The sequence below is a fragment of the Quercus lobata genome, chromosome 5 (assembly GCF_001633185.2).
Source record: "Quercus lobata isolate SW786 chromosome 5, ValleyOak3.0 Primary Assembly, whole genome shotgun sequence".
NCBI classification, from domain to species: Eukaryota; Viridiplantae; Streptophyta; class Magnoliopsida; order Fagales; family Fagaceae; genus Quercus; species Quercus lobata.
The window spans coordinates 53,404,287-53,428,766 of record NC_044908.1 but is presented as its reverse complement, the minus strand read 5'-3'; the positions used below and the strand labels follow the sequence as shown (position 1 = coordinate 53,428,766).

Genomic DNA, 24,480 nt, shown 5'->3' with positions numbered 1-24,480 from the left:
CCGAAAGGTTTCCCTAACCCCCATCCTCATGGATAACACTACGTCAACGGGTTAGGGCACCCAACTACAAGTCATGAACCGAGCCCCGAACTCTTGGATTAACTCACCAAAACTACGAATCGACCCTTTCCTTAACCCGTTAAACAATCTTAAAGCTGTAGGTCCGAGGCTGGAAGGAAACACCTTGCACATAAATGTGTCATTCTAACTATACAAGGACGTCATCTAAATGTAATGACTGATATATTCAACAAGGTCAGCCTTACCATTGTATGAAATGAATGGTGGTCGGTTAAAACATCTCGACATTGGTGCACGCTCAATCTCGACAGAGAATGGCGACCTAGCCACTCTTCATAGAGCTCGGCTCATGGCATCCATCACAGCATTGTGATGCCTATGTCGGCTAGGAGAATTTGACAGTCACTTGGTGAACTCATGCGATCTCTCCCATGATCGGGGAGAACCACTCTGGTGGGAAAACTCTTGGTCCCTTTTTTAAAGTAGCTCCAACTCACGGTGATTCATAAACTCAACAACCAACACATTATTACTTATTAATAGGTCAACTAAAAATATATGCAGTGATTGAGGTTCATTGTTAAGTGACACTTTGTAATCTTAATTTCCAATATGGATGTCTAGGTTCAAATTGCCTCTCTTTATTGTAATTATAGGTTGGATAAGAAACTTAGATACATTATCTTAGATGGAGTATATTAGGTTTTCCAATTAAATTTCAACACTTGACTGCATTGATCAATAAGGTAAGACTAGTGCTATCTTTCTAAAAAAAAAAAATTAAAATATCAAATATTTGAATCCAATTGTAGAACCTAATTTAAATAGTATACAATCAAATTATAATAATAGTACTAAAAAAAATTGATCTGTCTCAAGGACGGACCTACACTATGCAAGAGGGGGGCCATTGCCCCCCACCCCCAAATAAAAAATAAAAAAAAAAAAAAAACTAGTATAAAAAATTAAGATTTGCCTTTATATATATATATATATTTTTTTATTTATTTATTTATTTATTTATTTATTTATATTTGTCTCTCATCCTCTAAAATATTTAGATATTGACCTACAAGAAAATAAATAAATAAATAAAATTCATGTCCCTTTAACTACAAAACCAAAATAAAAATAAATAAATATAGACTAAACAAAAATCTCACACAAAATAAGAAACACTTATTTTATATGTTATATTTTGTTGATGTGTTTTATAATATGAAATGTTTAAGAAATACTTATTTTGTAAGTAGTATTTTCTTGAATATGAAATAGATGTTAGTTTTTATTTTCATAATTTTTTTTTGGTTTTAAGCTTTGGCCCCTTCCAGGTATGAATCCTGGTTCCGTCTCTGATCTGTCTGATGACTGTGTGGTTCATAAAAAGATTCGTTAGCCTGATGACTGAGTTTTATTCTCTTAATTAATACGCTAGCTGTGTGGTTCATAAAAAGATTCATTAAACTGCTACTTTCAGCTCTCTCTTTCTCTCTATATTTTTGGGAACCAAACGTAGAGAGAGAGTGGAGGTTGAATCAGGATGGGAGAATATGGGAGGCAGGAAGGTGCTTGGAAACGAGGGTGCTCGTTCGCAAAACACAAATTTCTCCCCGATGAATCTTTTCATAGCTGGGGAAACTATATGAAGGCGTTGAAGGACACACCACATAGGTTGAAAGATCGAGTGCTGACTCGGTCGTTGGAGAAGACGGAGCTTGTGGATATGAAGGCACAGAGCCAGCACGAGATGAAGAAGACGTTGACGTGGTGGGACCTCATTTGGTTTGGCATAGGAGCTGTGATTGAAGCTGGGATCTTCGTCCTTACAGGGCTCGAGGCTCGACAACATGCAGGACCTGCTGTTGTATTGTCCTACGTCATTTCGGGTATCTCTGCATTGCTCTCTGTTTTTTGCTACACTGAATTTGCCGTTGAGATCCCAGTTGCAGGTACCAATTCCATCCTTATTATATAGCTCATTATTGTCTTTTTCTTTTTTCAAATTTTGTAGTAATCTAGTTAATTTTGGATTTGGTTTACTTCTCGGTAGTTTTTGAATTTGACATTTTGTTAGTTCTCATTAAAACAGAAACAAAGGTTTAGCTAGTCAAAACAAAAGAAGATATCTAGTAAAAAAAACTACTAAAGGTAAGCCACATCTTTATTTATATTAGGCTAAATTTCAAAATTTACCCTCTAAGTTTCACTATCTTTTACTATAGTCTTCTAAATTTGACACCTGTCATTTAAGTCCTCTAAGTTTCAAAACACCCAAATTTAGACTTTTGTTATCTTACCATCCATTTTTGCCATTAAATTACCAAAGCTACATCGTTTTGCCTTAATAAAAAATTAATTTTTATTTTATTATTTATTTCCTAAAAAATATTAATTAAAAAATCCAGAAATTAAAAACAAAAACCTATTCGATAAACCCACCAAAGAAAAACCCACCCCATTCCTAATCTTTTGCCAATTAGAACCCATTAAGCACTGTGAGATAGTAACATATTTTAAGAATTCAGTTCCATAAAAGGCTTGATCTTTGCTATTCCTTTATCAACGGCTTTCTTGTAGATAATGTCAGATGAGTGAAACTCATTGCCAAACTCATCATCACAGGTAAGTTTCCAGGCAACTTCGTGACTGAGAACTTCACCATGGATCCTATGGTAGCTGTCGTTCATGGAAGAGTTATATAACTCAATCTCAATCTCCTTCCCCCTCTCAATTTCAGTCTACTTCTCACTCTTCTTCTCTCAATTTTCAGGTTAGGGTGTGGTTTTGGGGTGGATTTTTTTATTGATTTTATGTGGAGGGTGGGTTTACCAAATAGTTTTTTTTTTTTTTTTTTTAATTAATGTTTTTTAGGAAATAAATACTAAAATAAAAATCAAATTTTTAATTAAGGGAAAAACAACGTAGTTTTGGTAATTTCACGGTAAAAGTGGATGGCAAGATAACGGAAGTCTAAATTGAGGTGTTTTAAAACTTAGAGGACTTAAATGACAAATGGCAAACTTAAAGGACTGAAATGAAAGGTATTGAAATTTAGAGGGTGAGTTTTGAAATTTAGCCTTTATATTAATAGTATCATGATTATCTATCAAGTTTTAATGGTCATTTTTTTTTCTCAAAAAAAAAAAAATGTTTTAATGGTCATTTAATTAGGCAATTAACATAGGTGATTGTCTTATATATTAACATTCTGTTTGTTTTAGCAATGATATTTTCTAGAAAATGAGTCATTTTTTAAAAAACATTTTCTATAAAACTATTTTATTTTTCTAATATTTGGTAGAAACTTTTTTTTTTTGGTGAATATTTGGTAGAAACTTTAAATGAATTGAAAACATCCTCCTAACTTCCCTTATTTAGTTTGCAGTGAGATATAGTTGTTTTCCAAAAAATTTAATGAAAAACAATCTATAAAAATAAGTCATACTTTTTATGTTGACCAAAAATAGTTTTCCTTTGACTCATTTTTTTTATGATACCAAATACTGGAAAATACAAAAACTATTTTTACACACAATTTTCTATCAAAACAAATAGAGCGTTTGAAAAAAAAAAAAAAAGATATATGTCCTCAACTTTTTTACAACAAATATTAAGTGACAGGTTGTTATTAACTATTACTGATAGGCAAAAATATAATTTTATTGGTAGGTTCAAATTTGAACTAATAACAACCTACCACGTATTTTTTATTAAGGAAGTGTTAAATAATGCCTTATGGCGGGCATTGGTTTTGTAACTATTTTTAGAAATATTTAATGGAACAAAAGTGACGTTAAAACTTTCCTAATATGATTTATTAACAATTGCTCTAAGTACCATGACTCATTTTATTATTAAAGTATTATGAAATGGTTGTGGATATTAACTTCCATATTTTATTGGATAATATGTAGGAAATTAAAGATTTGGCCATACAGCTTCGATTTTAATTTGGATATGGATGATTTCGCGTTTGTGTTTTTTGCGTTTCTTTTTTTTTTCAACTCCTCTTGCACTGTTCATGAGACATGAATAGTGTATTTAGGTTTATGAACAGTAAACTACACTGTTCATGCACGCAGATTACACTGTGTAGGAGACATTGTGCACTATTTATGCACTGTTCACAGAACCCACAAACACTTTATTTAGGAAAAAAATATTAAAAATTGGTCCTACAGTACTATTTACATATTTAAAAATTATTTTGCTACAGTATTTTCAATTTTCAGCAAAATAAGCTGTATCCAAACGGATCTTTAGAGAAATGGGTTTTTTAAGTCTTTTTTTTTTTTTTTTCCTTGGAGAAACCTGGGTTTTTTTGAGAAATGGCCTTTTTAAGTCGAGGAGGGAGTATATTTTTAGATATGTTTAAGCTCTAGCCGTATCTATTGGAGGCCAGTTCAATGCTCTACAGATAGAGCTTTATTTATTTATTTTAGGGGGTGTCAAGTATTTGGAAATGCATTTATTTATTGAAATTTTTTTAACTTAACGATTGGAGAAAACCTTTTCTAACCCATTTTGTGACAATTTTTTTTTTTTTTTTTTTGAGAATTGTTTTGTGACAATTGATAAAATCATTTAAGTGTATTTTCAGTTATACATATGAAATTTTTTTAACATTATATAACTTTTCTAACTCAATATATTATATTTAATCGCGTATTATTGTGAATATGCTTTGGATAAAGGTGCGAAAGCCGATTTTGAAATCCTAGTTTGTCGTTATGAATTTGAAGTAATTTTTAGAAGTCTACACACAATTGGTCTTTTTCACAAGATTGAATCGGAAGAAATCCATGCACATGCTTTTATTTTAATCCTGCTAGACTTTTGTTTCGGCTCATGTGATTAAGTTCATTTTCTTAAAAGTTGAAGAAAAATATGCCCGTAAGTTTGTTAATAAACCTTGATATTGATATAATAATTTACTCGAAAAGAAGGATGTGTCCTGAAAATAAAGATGGCTTTTATACGTAAATTATTCTTGTAAAGAGGGTTTTTGTGATGAATACCAAAACAAAATAAGGTGTAATTTAGGTTTATTAATAGTGTGAAATGTGTCTGCAATTAGCCATGTATAACCAAAACAAAATAATTAAGTAAAGAAAGAAAAAGCTTTCAATCTTTTGATTGATAAAATCTAATAATTGATCAAGTTAGTAATCAGAACGAGAAAGTTTATGGACACAAAGCTATCTGTAGACTAATAATATGTTTGACTTTTTTTTCTTCGCTTTTCTATGGAAGTTTGGCTCCTCAGACAATTGAAATGTAATGTTTTTTTATTAATTGAAAAAAAAAAAGACTTATATTAATATATGCATGTATACATATATAACGTGAGAATAGAGAAAACTCCTTTTCAAATACATAATTCATATGGATAAATTCCATTCAGAATAACCATGTTTTATTACACACTTTTATCGCTCAAAACATATTACATATTAAAAACAAATTGTGCTATGTCATTCATTTTAATTATTCCATAGTTATAATAATTGGAAAATGGAGATCTGAACGTGTTATAAATATCAGGAAGTTTTAATAGAACTTGACATGTCTTGTGTTACTTGAATGCTAAAAAAAAAAAAAAAAAAGGGATAAAATACAAATAGTTTTGATTTAATACTTTCTTGATCCCGGTCGGGACATTCCTATTGGTCTTGTTGGCTCAATGACGATTGTTACATTGGTATATTAATTTGTTTACTAGCTATGACACTATGCCTAATGCAACCATACAAAGATATTGATGTAGATGCACCATTTTCTGTGGCATTTGAAGCCGTAGGTTTGGGATGGGCTAAGTACATAGTTGCTGCTGGTGCATTGAAGGGAATGACAACAGTTTGCTTGCAGCAGCAGTGGGTCAAGCTCGATAACTCACACATATTGCACGTACACACCTGATGCCCCCATGCCTCGCCATTATGAATGAGAAAACTGGGACTCCTCTCATTGCCACAGTGGTCATGCTTGCAGCCACTGCAGTAATTGCCTTCTTCACATTGCTTGGGATTCTCTCAAACTTGCTCTCAATCTCCTCACTGTTTATCCTCATGCTTGTGGCTATTGGCCTTCTTGTGCGTCGATACTATGTTAGTGGGGTGACAACAAAAGCAAACCGTATCAAGTTCATTGTGTTTCTTGCCCTTATTCTTGGATCTTCAATTGGCACTGCTATATATTGGGCCTCATCTACTGATCATGGTTGGATTGGGTACGCAATAACTCTACCAATTTGGCTCTTGTCAACTTTCGGGCTTTGGCTTTTTGCTCCGCAGGCCAGGGAACCAAAATTTTGGGGTGTACCATTGGTACCAAGGCTGCCATCATTATCAATTGCCATCAACATTTTCCTTCTTGGGTCTATAGATAAAAAATCGTTCGAAAAGTTCGGGATATTTACTCTAGTAATGATTGTTTACTATTTCCTTTATGGATTACATGCATCCTATGGCACAGCCAAGGAAGCTAGCAGTGCCAAACAGATGAAAAATGTTGAAGAGGGGGGCCTTGAATTAGAGATATAAATAAGAAATGTGTGAAGCATATGTAAGTAGTTTCTGTTCATATTGTTTATAAAAACAAAAAACAAAACGTTTCTGTTTGTAGATGCTTCTTCTAATGAATATTGAAAATTTGCTAATTTACTACAACGGTGAAACTATCCTAGTAAAAAATAGTTGCTAGAATTATCTTATTCACTTGATGTACTATACACCTCTTTTCAAGCATGGACTTTCTAAATGTTGGAAAAATTATTATATTTGTCAAGGTATGGAATGGAATGGAAATGAATGAAAAAAAATCATTTTAAAACATTTTTCCTTTCCCTTGTTTGGGAGTTTTAATGGAGGGAATGAAAAGTTCATTTTCTTGTTTGGGAGTTTCTAGGCTTCGCTTGGGAGGAGGGAATGGAATGGAAAGGAATAAAAAGAATCATTTTAGAATATTCTTTCCTTCCCTTGTTTGGGAGTTTTAATGGAGGAAATGGAAAGCCCATTTCCTTGTTTGGGAGTTTAAGTAGAAGGGAACACTCATTCCTCTCTTTTCCCTTAAAACCTCAAATTTTTATTCCCCCCTGAAATTAGGAGGAATTGGAGGGAATAGAATTAGATTTAATGATTTTTTTTACTAAAACTCCCAAAATACCCCTGTATATTCAACTCTTTATTTTAAAATAGGGGTCTAATAGTAATATTGTCATAAAATTATTTTGTTCCATTCCCCCCATGTTGCTCCCAAATAAGATTACTTACATTTCATTCATTTTCATTCCTTTTAATTCCTTTATTTTAAAATATCCAATCAAGGTTACTTAATTCCATTCAATTTCCTTCCCTTACTTAAATACATTCCATTCTATTCCATTCATTTCCATTTCCTTATTATTATTCTATTCCATTTTATTTCCTTTCCTTATGAACTCTTAAGCGAAACCGAAGTAGGAGGGAATAGAATGGGTAGGAAGGAACACGCATTCCCCTCTATTCCCTTAAAACCTCAAATTTTCATTCCCCCTAAAATTGGGAGGAATTGGAAGGAATAGAATTAGATTTAATGATTTTTTTACTAAAACTCCCAAAATACCCATGTATATTCAACTCTTTATTTTAAAATAGAGGTCTAATAGTAATATTGTCATAAAATGATTCCGTTTCATTCCCCCCATGTTGCTCCCAAACAAAATTACTTACATTTCATTCATTTTCATTCCTTTTAATTTCTTTATTTTAAAATATCCAATCAATGTTACTTAATTCCATTCAATTCCCTTCCCTTACTTAAATACATTCCATTCTATTCCATTCATTTCCATTTCCTTATTATTACTCTATTCCATTTCATTTCCTTTCCTTATGAAATCTTAAGCGAAACCGAAGTAGGAGGGAATAGAATGGGTAGGAAGGAACACTCATTCCCCTCTATTCCCTTAAAACCTCAAATTTTCATTCCCCCTAAAATTGGGAGGAATTGGAGGGAATAGAATTAGATTTAATGATTTTTTTACTAAAACTCCCAAAATACCCATGTATATTCAACTCTTTATTTTAAAATAGAGGTCTCATAGTAATATTGTCATAAAATGATTCTGTTTCATTCCCCCCATGTTGCTCCCAAACAAAATTATTTACATTTCATTCATTTTCATTCCTTTTAATTCCTTTCCATTCTTTTATTTTAAAACATCCAATCAAAGTTACTTAATTCCATTCCATTCCATTCTTTTCCCTTACTTAAATACATTTCATTCTATTCCATTCTTTTCCATTCATTTCCCTTACTTAAATACATTTCATTCCATTCCATTCTTTTCCATTCATTTCCCTTACTTAAATACATTTCATTCCATTCCATTCATTTCCATTCCTTTATTATTATTCCATTCCATTTCCTTCCCTTATGAACTCCCAAGCGAAGCCTTAGCCAGTAGAATTTTTGTACCTTCTTGTAAGGTTTTCTATCCCTAGGGTAACTCAATTACCAATAGGGTTTGTGGTTTTCTTTTCTGTGAGTTTAGGGAGACACAAGTGGTTTTTCTGAGTGCATCATGGATAGTCTAACGAAACATTGGAGCAAACCCTCGTTGAATGATCTAGAAGGAGGTGATTTTCGTTTTAACAAAGAAAGAAGTATGAATGAGTATATTATAGCAGCAAATTTTTTTACCAAATGCGCTCTGAACACTGAAGCTATAGTCAAGATTTTCAATCCGCTCTAGAGATCAGTGAGGGGCTTTAAAGCAAAGAACATAGGCGATCATATTTTCCTCTTCGTATTTGATAATAAAGAGGAGGTTGAGAAAATTTTCTTGGGTGAACCTTGGAGCTTTGGTAAACATCTGGTTGCGCTTGAAAGGTATGAGAATAACAATCCTATTAGTGCCTTAAATTTTGACATTGTTTCACTATGGGTTCAGGTCCATGATATTCCTATTCGCTTTTTGAATCGTGGAGTGGCCGAAGACTTATGCAAAGCCATTGGTAAGGTTAATAAGTCTATGGATAATTCTGAAGTGGAAGGGAGAGGATTTATGCAAGTTAGAGTGGAAGTAGACGTGAATCTCCCTCCTTGTTGTGGTCGTGTGATTTCTTTGGATGAAGGCCCAGAAAGTTGGGTATCTTTCAAATATGAGAGATCACCAAACTTGTGTTACTGGTGTGGCTGCCTAAATCACAACAACAAAGACTGCGAACTTTGGATTAATAGTAATGGTTCTTTATCTATGGAAGATCAAGAATTCGGCCCTTGGATTCAAGCACCAGCCAATCCTATGTTCAAGAAAAATGTGATTATTGTTCCAAGATTCAATGAAGCTAGGAAAAAAGACAAGTGGAAGGCAGTGGGTCAAGGCGGTGAACCTAGGCCTACCCATAACACCGGCGAGTCATCCCGGCCCCCAGAACATGATAGAAGCGTTGAATTTCCAGAGATTTCTCATATGGAAATCACTAGAGACGGGGAGAATATCGTGCAGAGTTCCCATCTTGAGATTATTCCTAAGACTATGGGTATCTCCAATATTCCTAAAATGTTTGCTTCCTATTCTCCAAAGGATTCTTTTGAATCTCAAATTGAACTGATTGATTTAGAGTTGCACAAATTTGACAATCCACGACTTTCACCACAGAAAGAGGTATTTTCGAAATCCATTCCTCCCTCTATTAATATTGCTAACAGAGTTTTTACCGGAAGTAATAACAGTGATAGCTCTGAGATTCCTAATTTAGCTCCAACTGATCACAATATCCCTTCAAAGTCAGAGTCAAGTGCCATGGAGCCAGAAAAACCAAACACCTGAGGTTGAAAAATTTGGCAAGGACGAATTGTTCTGAGGACTCTATTATACATGCAATCGTTCTAGATAAGTGTATGGAAGACCAAATGGAAGAAGAGCAACCACAGTTACCTTGTAAGTGAAAACAGGTTTCTAAGGTTGATGGCAAGACCCCTTTTGAATTGGAAGCTGTTATCCAACCTCGCTAAACACAATGAGTTGCCTTGTTTGGAATTGTCGTGAGCTTGGGAACTTGCATATAGGGAAAGAGCTTGGAGAATTAATCTGGGCAAAATATCCCTCCGTCGTTTTCATTGTTGAAACATGGGCAGAAGAAGCAAGGCTTAAAGAAGTACAGAGGAATATTGATTTTGGAAATATGGTTTTTTGTCCCTAGAAACAATAAAGGGGGCAAACCGGTTCTATTTTGGAAGGATACTATGGATGTACAAGTAGAAACTAGTACTAAAAATCATATTGATGCTGTGATCAATAAAGGTACAAATGATGCTTGGAGATTCACTAGTTTTTATGGGGAACCAATAACTCATTTACGACAGGGATCATGGAGTTTATTGCATGATCTCAATAATCGCATGAACCTTCCTTGGTTATGCTCCAGAGATTTTAATGAATTGGTTAGCTTATCTGAGAAGCTCGGGGGGGATAATAGAAATCAATCTCAAATGCATCTTTTCAGAGTTTCGATGGATGAATGTGGTTTTTTAGACCTAGGCTATGTTGGCTTAAAATTTACTTGGCAAAAGCATTTTAGTGATGGGCATTCAATTTGGGAACAACTGGATCAGGGGCTTGCCAATAATGATTGGTTATTAAAATTTGGAGGGACCATAGTTCACCATCTCAACACAAATACTTCTAATCATTGACCACTTTGGATTTTCCTTGCTGGGTTGGAATCACCTAGATTTCAAAAACCTTTTCATTTTGAGGAGATGTGGTTATCTGTTAAGGGTTGTTCAAACACAATTGAAGCAGTTCAAGTATTTTTGTAATGTTAAACGTGAGTTGAAATTAAAGAGGGACTTACCTAGGCCAAAGGAGAAGCAATGATCTTAGGTTCAAATTTGGGTCTTGGAGATAAAAGATGAGATAAAGGATTTGTTTGATAAGGAAACTCAAATGTGGGTTCAACGAACAAAATCTTTTTGGACAATTCATGGAGATAAGAATTCTAGATATTTTCATAGTAGAGCAACACAACGTCACCAGCAAAATCTGATTTCTAAAATTCAAAATTCTAATGGAGCTTGGTGTAGCTCTAATGATGAAGTGGCAGCCACCATTATTGCTTATTACCTGGATCCTTTTACTTCTCCAACCAAACCAATCAGGTACTACCACGGATTCAATTGAGAGAATGATAACTGATGATATGAATTCCCTACTGTTAGAAGATTTTATGTAATGAGAGATTCAAACAGTAATTAATCAGATGGCTTCGTTGAAGGCCCCAGGTCCAGATGGTATGCTTCCACTCTTCTATCAAAACTATCGGCAGCTTGTTGGTAATGATGTAACTCAATCCATTCTTAGTTATTTAAATTCTGTTGTCCCCCCCCCCCCCTCCTCCATTTAAATCATACTTTTGAAACTCTTATTCCCAAGGTTAAAAGCCCGGAGTTAGTCTCTAAATTTCGACGTATTAAATTTATGCAATGTTTTGTATAAAAACTTTTCAAAAGTTTTGGCTAATAGGCTTAAGAAAGCTCTTACAAAAATTATTACGGAACATCAAAGTGCTTTCACAAAAAGTAGACTCATTTCTGATAATATTTTGGTAACTTTTGAGACTTTACATAACTTGCAGAAACATAAGGGTAAAGATGATTTTATGGCAATTAAACTTGATATGAGCAAAGCTTATAATAGGGTGGAGTGGTCCTATCTTGAAGCAATGATGAGGAGAATGAGATTTATGGAGAGATGGATTAAACTCATGATGGTGTGCATTAAAAAAGTCTCCTATTTTATCTTGGTTAATGGGGAGCACAAGAGTATGATCCATCCAACCTGTGGTATTCAACAGGGAGATCCTCTTTCACCATTCCTATTTCTGCTTTGCACCGAAGGTGACAGTCTTCTTTTTTGTAGAGCCAATCAACTAGAGTGTGAAAAGGTGCTTAATATCTTGGAGATTTATGGCAATTGATCTAGACAACAAATTAATAAAAGCAAGACAACTATTTTCTTTAGTAAAGCCACATTTGACGCTACCAGGCAACTTACCAAATCTGCATTGGGAGTAATCAAGATTAGACAATATGAAAATTATCTAGGGTTACCATCATTGATAGGAAGAAAGAAAAAAGCAAGTTGGAAGAGAGGTACTTATTAATGCTGTGGTACAAGCTATTCCAACCTACACCATGGGCTGCTTTAAGTTACCTTTAGGTCTTTGCTCTAAGATTGAATGTTTAGTCCGAAAATTTTGGTGGGGACAACGGGAAGACCGTCGAAAAATTCATTGGGTTAAGTGGGAGACTCTTTGTCAACCAAAATCAGAGGAGGGATGGGTCTTAAAGATCTTAGTCTTTTTAACGACACACTTTTGGCTAAACAAGTTTGGCGCCTTCTCTGTAATAAATAGTCACTCTTACCTTATTTTCAAAGCTAAATTTTCCCCAAACTGTTCGATCATGAAAGCTACTAATTCTCAATTCAGATCTTATGCTCGGAAAAGCATCTAAAAAGGGCGCAATGTCATTATGAGGGGAGTGCGTTGGAGGGTGGGAAATGGTACAGAAGTGACCATATGGAATGATGCTTCGTTGCCATCATTAGAACAGCCCAGAATACAATCTCTGGTGGTGGATTCTCGCTCTGAAGCTACTGTAAGTTCTCTGTTCTTACCTTCTTCTTCTCCTAACTGGAATATGTAACTTCTGCATAATTTATTTTCATGCCAAGAGGTGTAGTTGATCACAAGCTTATCAATTGGTCATGCCTATTGTGAAGATAAATTATTTTGGGCCTACGTTTCCTCGGGTATTTACTCGGTTAAATCTGGATATTAAAATGATAGGAAATAGGAAAGTTTATAACCAGAGGAGACCCAGACCCGTGAAGAAATTATGGTTTTAAATTAAGTTTAAAAAACTTAGATATATAATATTTATAAAAAATCAAATAATCTCATTAGAAAATGTATAAACTTTAAATATATAATTTAAATCATTAATATTTAGTGTGACTGATATACTTAGAATTATTATTTGTGATACATCAAAATTATTTTCTTGTTTAAGGAATGATTTGCTATATTTTAAGGATTAAGTGTTATTATACTCGTATTTTTTTTTAACATGTATTTTTAATGTATTTGTCCTATATAAAATTTGAGAAAATGTACTTAAATATTATTTAATTTCACCATTTTTTTAAAAAAAATCAACAAGACATATTTTTCAAATTTTGTTCCTTTTTTTTTTTTGAACTTATTAAATTATTTATGATGTCATCAATAATTTAATAATTCAAAACCTTATTAAATTATTTAATAGTTCAAAACCTTAAATCTCTTTAGGTTCCGGGGACTTGGATTGGGTCTAGTGCAACTAGACATTGGAATTAATCCTTACCCTAGCTTCTGGTTCTTTGAACTTTCTAGTTTTTACTTTTTAGAGAAAAGTGTTATGTCCATGTTTATCAGTATCTTGATCCGAATCTTAGAAACTTAAGATCCTAAGATCCTACATCCCTAAAATGTCCAAGATCTCACTAAGATCTCTACTAAGGTGAAATCCGTGTGAAATTCCAATCAAAATCTTAGAATCTTATAGGATCCCAATCCTATAACGATACTAAAGATCATGTGCTATAAAGGAAAAAAAAAATCTCATTTCAAGCCTTCAAATGGAGCCCAAAGACCCTAAACTGATAAAAAAAAAAAAAAAAAGTTGTAAACAGATCAACACAGTGGCCCTAGCCCAAATAGATTATAAAATAAACATGTAAAAAAATAAAAAATAAAGAGCTTAAGGTTCACATCATTAGTCAATCATCAACTTAACCTAATAAACAAAATTACAGAAATAGAAGAGAAGAGAAGATACTAGACTACTAGAAAGTCGAAGCTGAGTGTGAGAAGCTAAGAAATTCGACGATGACGCCACTATGAGAGAGACTATTGACAATGAAGGTGATTTTTTATTTTTTATATTTTGTAATTCTGCTGTCAATTGTTTACTTTGTTTATGTATAGTATATTTTTTTAATCGAAAAAAATGATCTTACGGTCCTCTTGTCAATCCTACAATCCGATCCTTAAACCCTCTCATCAATCTCGTGTAGGATTTCGATCCTAATAACCTTGGCTGCATTCACTACAAATGCTAGGTGGCAAGGTAAGTTGTCATTGATTCTAATTTTGAAATTACTTTCTTCCTTTTTTTTCACTGGTAATAGTCTTTCTTTTATTAAGAAGCATCACTAGTAATAGTCAATAACAACTTGCAACTTAAGATTTGTTGTAAAGGTGTTGTAAAAATATTGTGAACATACCATATCTCATTTTTCAAACCATGAATCATAGTCTTACTACTATTTGTTGTCTTTTTTTTTTTTTTTTTCAAAAATTAACAAATGTTCTAAGGATATCAGTTTATAATATATTTTTAGAAACTTTTTATAGAAAAAGAAAAATTAATTTTTTTATTTTTTATATTTCTCATAAAAGTGCTATCAAAAATATCTTAAAATTATCTATTAACAATAACCTTAAAACTTATTTTTAAAAAAAAAAAAAAATTCCTGAGGCACCATGACATTGAAAATATTTTAGACCTCTCTCAACATACAAAATTCGATGCAGCCACTCCCTACACTCTTTGCATCAGCCACTTCTAGAAGATTTAAAGGCACTGCTACAGTTTTCACTCAATTCCTCTTCTTAAAACTGTGGGACTTTCCTGCTTCACAGATTCGAAACCTTCCATTCCCTCTCATCATGATCAATTCCCATCAACGATCACTGGAAACCCACTCCCAATTTGCCAATCTCCACCGTTCAATTCCTAGTTTCAGTTTTAACTCCGGTGTGTCTTTCTCAGGTAATTACCATGTATAACAATAAATCGAAGCCAATAACAGGAACTATGAGACGTGGGTTTTTCTTTTGAACCTTTAGTTTGGTCATATACGTGTTTTTTTTTTTTAATGGAGTCATAGGCTGTTGTGGTTTACATTATGAGAAAATGTTATGTCTATAATAATTTTCACAACAAATCCTAAATGACATAATATTACTTGTTGATATTGCTAAGCAAAAGAGTTATTCTAGGGATGAGTGCAAATCATAACCAATAACAACTTATTATCTAGGATTTGTTGTGAAAATTTGTGGATCACTTCCCCTTATGTTATAAGGAGGGTTTTTTTTTTTTTTTTGGATAGAAATATAAGGGTGTTATCTGATTTTCTTGTATGTGAAATATGTTTTTACTATGATTTGTAAGCAAGAAACATTAATACTCAGCAATTCAACTGGGTTTTCATGTTTTTTGGATTTTGGGTTTTTATTATTACGTGGGTTGGATGTGCAGATAGTTTCTTGTAGATGGTTGTATGTTTGTTGTGTCATTTACTCTGGTTGTATGTTTGGTGTGTTATTAAAATCATTTAAAGACAACACACATTTCTAATTCTCTGTCTACTCCCCATGCTTTTCAAAACCAACACAAAAAGTTTCTTGTTTTATTCTTAACCCCACATATGCCCATGACCAAACATACAAATGAGTAAATGACACACCTATAAGGGAGTCGATAGAGAATTAGAAATGTGTGTTGTCTTTTAATGATTTTAATACACTTTTTAAAGAATAAAGCAAGAAGAATTTATATAGGAAGATGATGATGAAGACTAAACGAAAATGATGACTAATTTAAGGGAGTTCAGAACTTCTAAGGCTTTAAATTAGGCATTCTTTGAATGATTTCTACCAGGCTCATAGCAATATTGCTCCTATGTGGGGCAAAAATGGCCCATTACCATCAATTTTGGAAATAATTTGCTCAGAAACACTGTTTCCGAACTATATAGCAATCTACCACTTTTTCGGGCCTATAGCGGCGTTTTCCTGAAAAAAAATTTTATAAGTCCCATAACAGGTTCAAGGGGCCCTATAGTGGCGTTTTTAAGCCCTATAGTGACGTTTTTGGGCCCTATAGCGGCGTTTTCCTGCAAAATTTTTTTGTAAGTCCCATAACAGTTTCAAGGGGCCCTATAGTGGCGTTTTTAAGCCCTATAGTGACGTTTTTGGGCCCTATAGCGGCGTTTTCCTGCAAAATTTTTTTTATAAGTCCCCATAACAGGTTCAAGGGGCCCTATAGTGGCGTTTTTTAAGCCCTATAGTGACGTTTTCGGGCCCTATAGCGGCGTTTTCGGAAAAAGTGGTATTTCCCTAATTATTTCCGAAACAGTGCTCTGTTGCTAAATATTTCAAAAATTAATGCTAATGGGCCATTTTTGCCCCTATGTGGGACAAAAATCCGGAGGCCCAACAAGGTATTGGGCTTGGACTAAAGTCCACAACAATTAACTTGTAGAGTTGGGATTCTGGGCCAACAATTAAACTTATCACAACAATTCTTTGCTAAGAATTAGCAAATATCATATGATTAGAAAAGTGTAAGAAATAAATGTGAATTTCTGTTTACTTTGTCTTCCTCGAAACGACTGAGGAGCCTTTACACTTAGTAAAAAGGTAAGAAACAACACGTGTCAAGTATGTTTTCCATTTTCTTTCTCTTTCACTCAAAATTTGATGCCTAATCATTGGGCTCCTCTAACCTTTGATGAAGATACTTGTTACATCCTTCCTTTCCCTTCCTTTTGAGGCCATGCTGAGTAAGTAACAGGCTGTGATGCCACTGTTCAGGTGTCATTCAGCCTTTAATGTAGCCAGTCTAGTTGGTGCAATGCATTTAATGCAGAGGTGATAGCACATTTGTTAGGAAGTTTCCTTTGCCACCTGTCTTGGGTAATTACTGTTACCTTCTTTGGGCTAAGACATTCACTTTGACCTTGAACCTATTAACTCCTCGGGCAATCTTTCTCCTCAGCTAGGTCTACACGTTCTTAGAATTAGTATTTAATTTAAGCCAATTGATTTCCTTGATGTGAATGCATGAAAATTATTACCATTTTTTTGCATTGGGAAACATAATTACTCTTCATTTTCTTTCTAAAAATTATTATTTGACAAAAGTTTAGAAAAAAAAATAATTTTTGTAAATGTATGAAGTTACAAGAGTGTGTGATGTTACTTTCATAAAAGGATGGAGTTATATTCTTTATTGCATGGCATTGCATTCTTAAGAGTTCTCTTCATCTAATTCTTAACATGTGTGTATATACATACATACATACATACATACATACATATATATATATATATATGCGAGCTAATTACAAAGGAAGACACACACTTGTATTCAAGATAGATAATAATATATGCGGATGACCACTTAAAGAATAAAGTTTATATACTATCATCTCTATGCATTTCTTTATCTTCTTAATATTCACTTTAATTTATAACACGTCATCAGCACTAGTCTCTACACAATTTTGAAAATGAAGTTGTATTTCAATTGTTCTTCAAACATCAAAGATTATTTATGTAGTTCTCTTAACCCATTGTAAGTTTTCTTTCTAAGAATTAATAATTATCCTATTTATTTGTCATCACATTATTTTAGGACAAAATGGGCTTCTGCCCTTTTGGGACAAATTAATTAGTCTTTTGCCCTTCTTCTCAAACTAAATAGGGATATACCCCTCTTTTGAAAATCGAGTTTTTCAAAATCGATTTAAGCCCTATAGTGACGTTTTCAAGGACCTATAGTGACGTTTATAAAGACCTATAGTGACGTTTTGTAACTTGACATTTATAAATTGCCTATAACTCGATTTCATGAATATCAAGTTATAAAATGTCACTATAGGTTCTTAAAATGTCACTATAAGTCCTTAAAAACGTCACTATAGGGCTCCATAATTTTTTTTTTTTAAAACTCGATTTTCAAAAGAGGGGCATTTCCCTATTTAGTTTGGAAAGAAGGGAAAAAGGCTAATTAATTTGCCCAAAAAGGGCAGAAGCCCATTTTGTCCCATTATTTTATGCTTAAAATTTTTAGTGTTTATTTAATGGATTATAATCTTATTGGTTTCTTGCTAAATATAAGATATTTTTATTTTTATCTTAAGCATATTTAATTTATATGTGACACATGTCTATTAATTTTGGATATAAATTAATAAACTAATTGTGTATCAAGGATCCTTGATGAGATCCATGTTGATATAATAAATCCTAGAGATATTATTATGGATGCCAACCATGAATCCTAGTAGTGTGAAAACAATGATTTTTATTCGCTATCATCTCCATGAAAAGTGAGTACTTTATAATAAAAGATCCCATAAATTTGTGGGAGAAATACAAGTTCCAGAGAAAAGCTCAATATGATGTGCACTTGAATTTGCAATAATCAAAGTGCAAGTGATTTATAATTTGGCAATTTAAAATTAGCCCATAATTAAATTATGTGATAGAAGACACATATATCATGCCTCAAATGTGCTTCTACAGCAGCAATTTTGAGTGCATAAGTTCAAAAAAGTATTGTGAACTAATAGTGTTCTAGTGGCTGAACAAGACAATGAGCTTTCACTATAAAAAAAAAAAAAATAGTAAAAAAAAAAATCAATCTCACCCAATCAATTCTATCCAATTCCCTTAAGCGAATGAAACCTCATTTGAAAAACATATAGGAAATAATGATCGTGGGTATGAATGTGGACGTGGTTGGAACAACCAATATAGAGAGTGTAGTAATCATAATTCTTCAAAAAGGAATAACACACCTTACCATCAGAAGAATAAAAATGGCAAGGGTTTACAGAATAAACCATCAAAGGGCCATGAAAATAAGTGTTATAGGTGTGGTGTGGAAGGTCATTGGTCATGTACCTATCTTACTCTTAAACATTTGGTAGATCTGTACCAAGCCTCCATAAAAGAAAAGGGAAAAGGAATTGAAACAAACTTTGTTGATTATAATAATTTTGAAGATCCTATGAATTATCTTGATCTTCCAAATGGAGTTGATACGACTCATCTTGACGTCTCTGATTTCTTTAAGGATGATGGAAAATTTGATAACTTGATTGGTGATGGAAATGTCCATACCAATTAATTCTTTTCTATATTATCGCATTATAATAAGTATTTTTATTTTGATATGCTTTATTTATGTTTAAAGTAATAAAGTTTAATTTATGTTTTGTATATATGAAGTGGCATGGGTCTTACGGGTAAAAATTAATTCCAAGATGACTAGTAAAGAATTTTGTCTAACAGATTCTGTAACAACTCATACAATTCTTAAAGATAAGAAATATTTTCAAATTTTAACATTATGCAAAGCCAATGTCAATACCATATCAGGTTCATCGAACTTGATTGAAGACTCTAGAAGAGTGATTATTATATTGCCAAATGACACAAAACTTTGTATTGACAATGCTTTGTATTCTTCTAAATCTAGAAGAAATTTACTCAGCTTGAAGGATATACGTTATAATGGTTATTATATTGAAACCAATAACGAAGGCAATGAAGAATTTCTTTATACTATTTCAATAGTATAGGGCCAGAAGCTCATATTAGAAAAATAGCCTATTTTCTCTTTTGGGTTATATTATACTACAATAAGAACAGTTGAAACAAATGTTGCAATACACTAGAAGTGTTTGAACCCAAAGGTTTTTATGCTTTGGCATGATCATTTTGGACATTCAAGATCAATGATGATGCGTCGAATTATTGAAAACTCTCATGGGCATCCCCTAAAGAACCAAAATATTCTTTTACCAAGTGATTGTCCATGTCGTGTATATTCTCAAAGTAAATTAATTATCAAACCATCACCTTTAAAGATTGTTGTTGAATGTCCATCTTTCTTAGAAAGAATTCAAGGTGATATTTATGGACCTATACACCCACATTGTGGTCCATCCAGGTTTTTTATGGCTTTAATTGATGCATCAACCAAATGGTCACATGTGTGTCTACTTTCTACTAGAAATGTTGCATTTGCTAGGCTTCTTGCTCATATAATTAAGTTGAGAGCACAATTTCTTGATTATCCAATTAGAAATTTTTTTTTTACATAATACTAGTGAATTTACATCTCAAGCTTTTGATGACTATTGCATGTCAATTGGAATTGATGTTGAACATCAAGTTGCCCATGCACATACTCAAAATGGTTTAACTAAATCACTTATCAAAAGACTTTAAATTATTGCTCGACCTTTGCTTATGAAATCAAAATTGCCTGTTTATGCTTAGGTTCATGCTATATTACATGCTACATCATTAGTTCACATTAGGCCAACTGCTTATCAAAAATTCTCACCATTGCAACTTGTACTTGGCCAACAACCAAATATTTTTCACTTGCACACATTTGGTTGTGCTGTATATGTACCTATTGCACCCCACAACACACTAAGATGGGTCCTCAACGTAGACTTGGAATTTATATGGGTTTTGATTCCCCATCTATCATTAGATATCTTGAACCTCTAATTGGTGATGTTTTTAAGGCACATTTAGAGGATTTTCATTTCAATGAAACAATCTTCCCACCATTAGGGGGAGAAAAGTCGTTGCTTGAAGCACGGCGTGAGATTTCTTGGAATGTTTTGACGTTATCTCATCTTGATCCTCATACAAATCAATGTAAACTGGAAGTTCAAAGGATTATTCATTTGCAACATTTGCAAGGAATTGCAAATCAATTGCCGGATGTATTCACCGACAATAAGAAAATAGTGAAATCTCACATTCTAGCTACTAATACTCCAGCACGGATTGAAGTCCCTGTAGGACAATCAATTAATACAGCAACAAATAAATCAAAGCATCATTTGAAGCGTGGAAGACCTGTTTGTGTTAAAGATAAAATTCCTCCGAAGAGAAAAGTACAAGAAAAATAAGTCGCAGCCACTAAAGAGGCTATACCTAAGGAACAAGTCACAGAAATAATTAATCTATCCAAAATTTATGAACAAAAATCTCCTGGAAATGAACCTCGAGATGAGTTATCCCCTGAAGAGGATTAGGTACCTAAAAATAACGAGATCTCGATACATTATATATATATAGGAGAAATATGGGATAGAAATAAAATTGTTGTCAACAACATATTTTCATATAAAGTTGCCCTTGATATTACCAAAAGTAATGATAATGAATATGAACCATAAACCGTCAATGAATGTCGACGTAGAAATGATTTGCAAATGTGGAAAGAGACGATTCAAGCAGAATTAAATTCACTAATTAAACGTGAAGTTTTTAGACCTGTAGTCTGAACACCTGAAGGTGTATTGCTTGTTGGATATAAATGGGTATTTGTGCGTAAACAAAATGAGAAAAATGAAATTATAAGGTACAAAGCGCAACTTGTAGCACAAGCATTCTCATAAAGACTTGGTGTTAATTCTGAAAAAACATATGCTTCTGTAATGGACATAATTACATTTAGATTTTTTATTAGCTTGATAGCAAAATAAAATTTGGATATGCAATTAATGGATGTTGTTACAACAAATATGTATGGATCATTAGATAATGATATCTACATGAAAATCCCAAAAGGATATAAAATGCCCGAAACATATAATCCTACATCCCAAAGTATGTATTCTATCAAGCTACAAAGATCCTTATATTGTCAAAGTAATCTGGACACATGTGGTATAATCGCCTTAGTGAATATCTTTTTAAAGAAGGATTTGAGAATAATCCAATTTGTCCATGCGTTTTTATCAAAAAATTAGAATCTGGATTTGCTATTATCGCAGTATATGTTGATGATTTAAATCTTGTGAGGACTCTAGAAGAGTTAGCAGAAATAGCTAATTGTTAAAAAAAATGAATTTGAGATGAAAGATCTTGGAAAGACAAAAAAATTTCTTGGCCTGCAAATTGAACATCTTCCAAATGGAATTCTTGTTCACTAATCAACATACACAAAAAAAGTCCTAAAACACTTTTACATGGATAAAGCTCAATCTTTGAGCACTCCAAGGGAAGGTCAATCAATTGATGTCAAGAGAGACCCATTTAGTCCACAAGAAGATGATAAAGAAACTCTTGGTCCTAAAGTACTATATCTTAGTGCAATTGATACTTTGATGTATCTTGCAAATTACACACAACCTGATATAGCATTTGCAATTAACTTACTAGCAAGGTATAATTCTGCACCAACTCAAAGACATTGGAATGGAATTAAGCATATATTATGTTATCTTCATGGGACGACTAATTTGGGATTATTTTATCCAAATAGATCAAATCCACATTCAGTTGGATATGCTAATGTATGTTATTTTTCTAATCAACACAAAGGCCAATCACAAACATGATATTTATTTACTTATGGAAATAATGCTATTTCATGGAGATATGTTAAGCAAACAATTTCTGCTACTTCCTCAAATCATGCAAAGATTATTGCAATTCATGAAGCAAGTCATGAATGTGCTTGGTTTAGATCAATAATTCAACATATTCGTGAAAATTGTTGATTATCATCAATAAAAAATAGTCCAACGATATTATACGAAGATAATGCTACTTGTATCACTCAAATTAGAGGAGGCTATATAAAAGGTGATAGAACAAACCAAGCACATTGCACCAAAATTCTTTTATACACATGAGCTCCAGAAGAGCAATGATATTGATGTCAAGTAGGTACAATCATGTGATAATTTGGCCAATATGTTCACTAAGCCATCACCAACTTTGACTTTTAAGAAGATGGTGCACAACATTGGCATGCATCAACTCAAGGATCTTTTTATCATGGACATTGGAAGTTCTATGATCTCATAAGAGGGATTAAATTTTTTAAAGGACATGTGTTGATTGTACTCTTTTTCCTACACTAAGATTTTTTCCCACTGGGTTTTCCTTTAAAAGGTTTTAATGAGGCAATCCTAAGGCACTCAAGGTGACACAAGAATACTGTACTCTTTTTCCTTTGCCATCGGTTTTTTCCCACAGGGTTTTTCCTTGATAAGTTATTAACGAGGCATATTCTTAGTGAGTGGTCATCCAAGGGGGAGTGTTGTAAAATGTATGAAGTTACAAGAGTGTGTGATGTTACTTTCATAAAGGGATGGAGTTATATTCTTTAATGCATGGCGTTGCATTCTAAAGAGTTCTCTCCATCTCATTCTTAACATGTATATATATGTGAGTAGACATGGCAAAACGGGTCAGAATTTTCTGACCCGACCCGACCCGACCCGAAAAATACCCGACCCGAACCCGATTTTTTTGACCCGAATCAAAAACAGGTTGACCCGTGACCCGACTCGTGTTTTTTGCGGGTCAACCCGACCCGACCCGAACCCGAACCATTTTTTTAAAACTTTTTTTTTTGGTAAAAAAAAATAGTAAAATTAAGACAATATTGGTTTAATTGTTTATTGTGAGCTTTAAGGAAACAATTGATACATTTACATAACTGCATGCAAATTAATTGAAAAATAAATGGTTGAGCATTATGTAATGAGTAAAGAGTTTTAAATATCAAATAGCAAAGTATATGCCAAGATAATATAGTTATAGTAAAGTTAAAAACAGATTTAAAATTGTAAATATGTGTGAGACACATTCACAAGTGTGAAAATAGTAAAGCCAAAGTATCAAATTATCATAAATTATGAATGCTTAGATCTATTTTTTAACAATTTATGTTCAAAATAAACGGCTTTTCAAAATAAATTATGATATTTCCTAGAGTGTGTGCTGCTTAACAATGATATGATCTTCATAAAAGAGACTAGGTATAAATAAGTAAGCAATCAAACTTTAATGTATATCTCAAATTGAAATAGAGTGTCAACCACAATTGATAATAGATTATAAAATTAATTTTTAAAATTGTAACTTTCTTATATGTTTTTATTCTTTATCAAATGAGTTATCCAATAAGTCATTTGTAATTTTTTTTTTTAGAATGTTGATATTGTGTAAAAATAAAACTTGTATATTTGTTTTACTTATCTTTGTATTGTTTTGTTTTAGATAGCAATGTTAGGATTTGTATAATTTTAAAATTATTGAATAAGTATTAATAAGTTTAACTGAGTTTATTCTTAATATAAGTAGTGAATTCAAAATAATGCATTTTACATCAAGTAATATGTTGCATAACTATCCAAATGGCAAATACATATTGTTTTCTTTATAAAAAAAATAAAAAAATAAAAAAAAATAAAAAGTAAAAAATTTCATGTAAAAAATACGGGTCAACCCGACCCAACCAGACCTGACCCAACCCGATTGACCCGAACCCATTTTCAACCCACTTAAAATGACCCGTTTTTTACTCGTGACCTGTTTGACCCGTGACCCGATTGACCCGACCCGACCCGCCCGTTTTGCCATGTCTATATGTGAGCTAATTACAAAGGAAGACACACTTGTATTCAAGATAGATAATAATTTATGTGGATGATCACTTAAAGAATAAAGTTTATTTACTATCTTCTCTATGCATTTCTTTATCTTCTTAATATTCATTTTAATTTATAACAATAATATAAGTTATTAT

The 24,480-nt window shown here is 32.8% G+C and overlaps 1 protein-coding gene and 1 pseudogene across 1 annotated transcript; both read left to right on the top strand.

Moving 5' to 3' along the window:
- The first annotated feature begins 1,561 nt into the window (after positions 1-1,561).
- Positions 1,562-6,563, top strand: LOC115990690 (annotated as a pseudogene).
- Positions 6,564-10,025: 3,462 nt separating this feature from the next.
- Positions 10,026-19,035, top strand: LOC115990689. The gene is made up of 4 exons (XM_031114495.1): positions 10,026-10,193; positions 11,643-11,777; positions 14,754-14,883; positions 18,611-19,035. The coding sequence occupies exons 1-4, from the start codon at positions 10,026-10,028 to the stop codon at positions 19,033-19,035; spliced, it is 858 nt and encodes a 285-aa protein (XP_030970355.1).
- Positions 19,036-24,480: the final 5,445 nt, after the last annotated feature.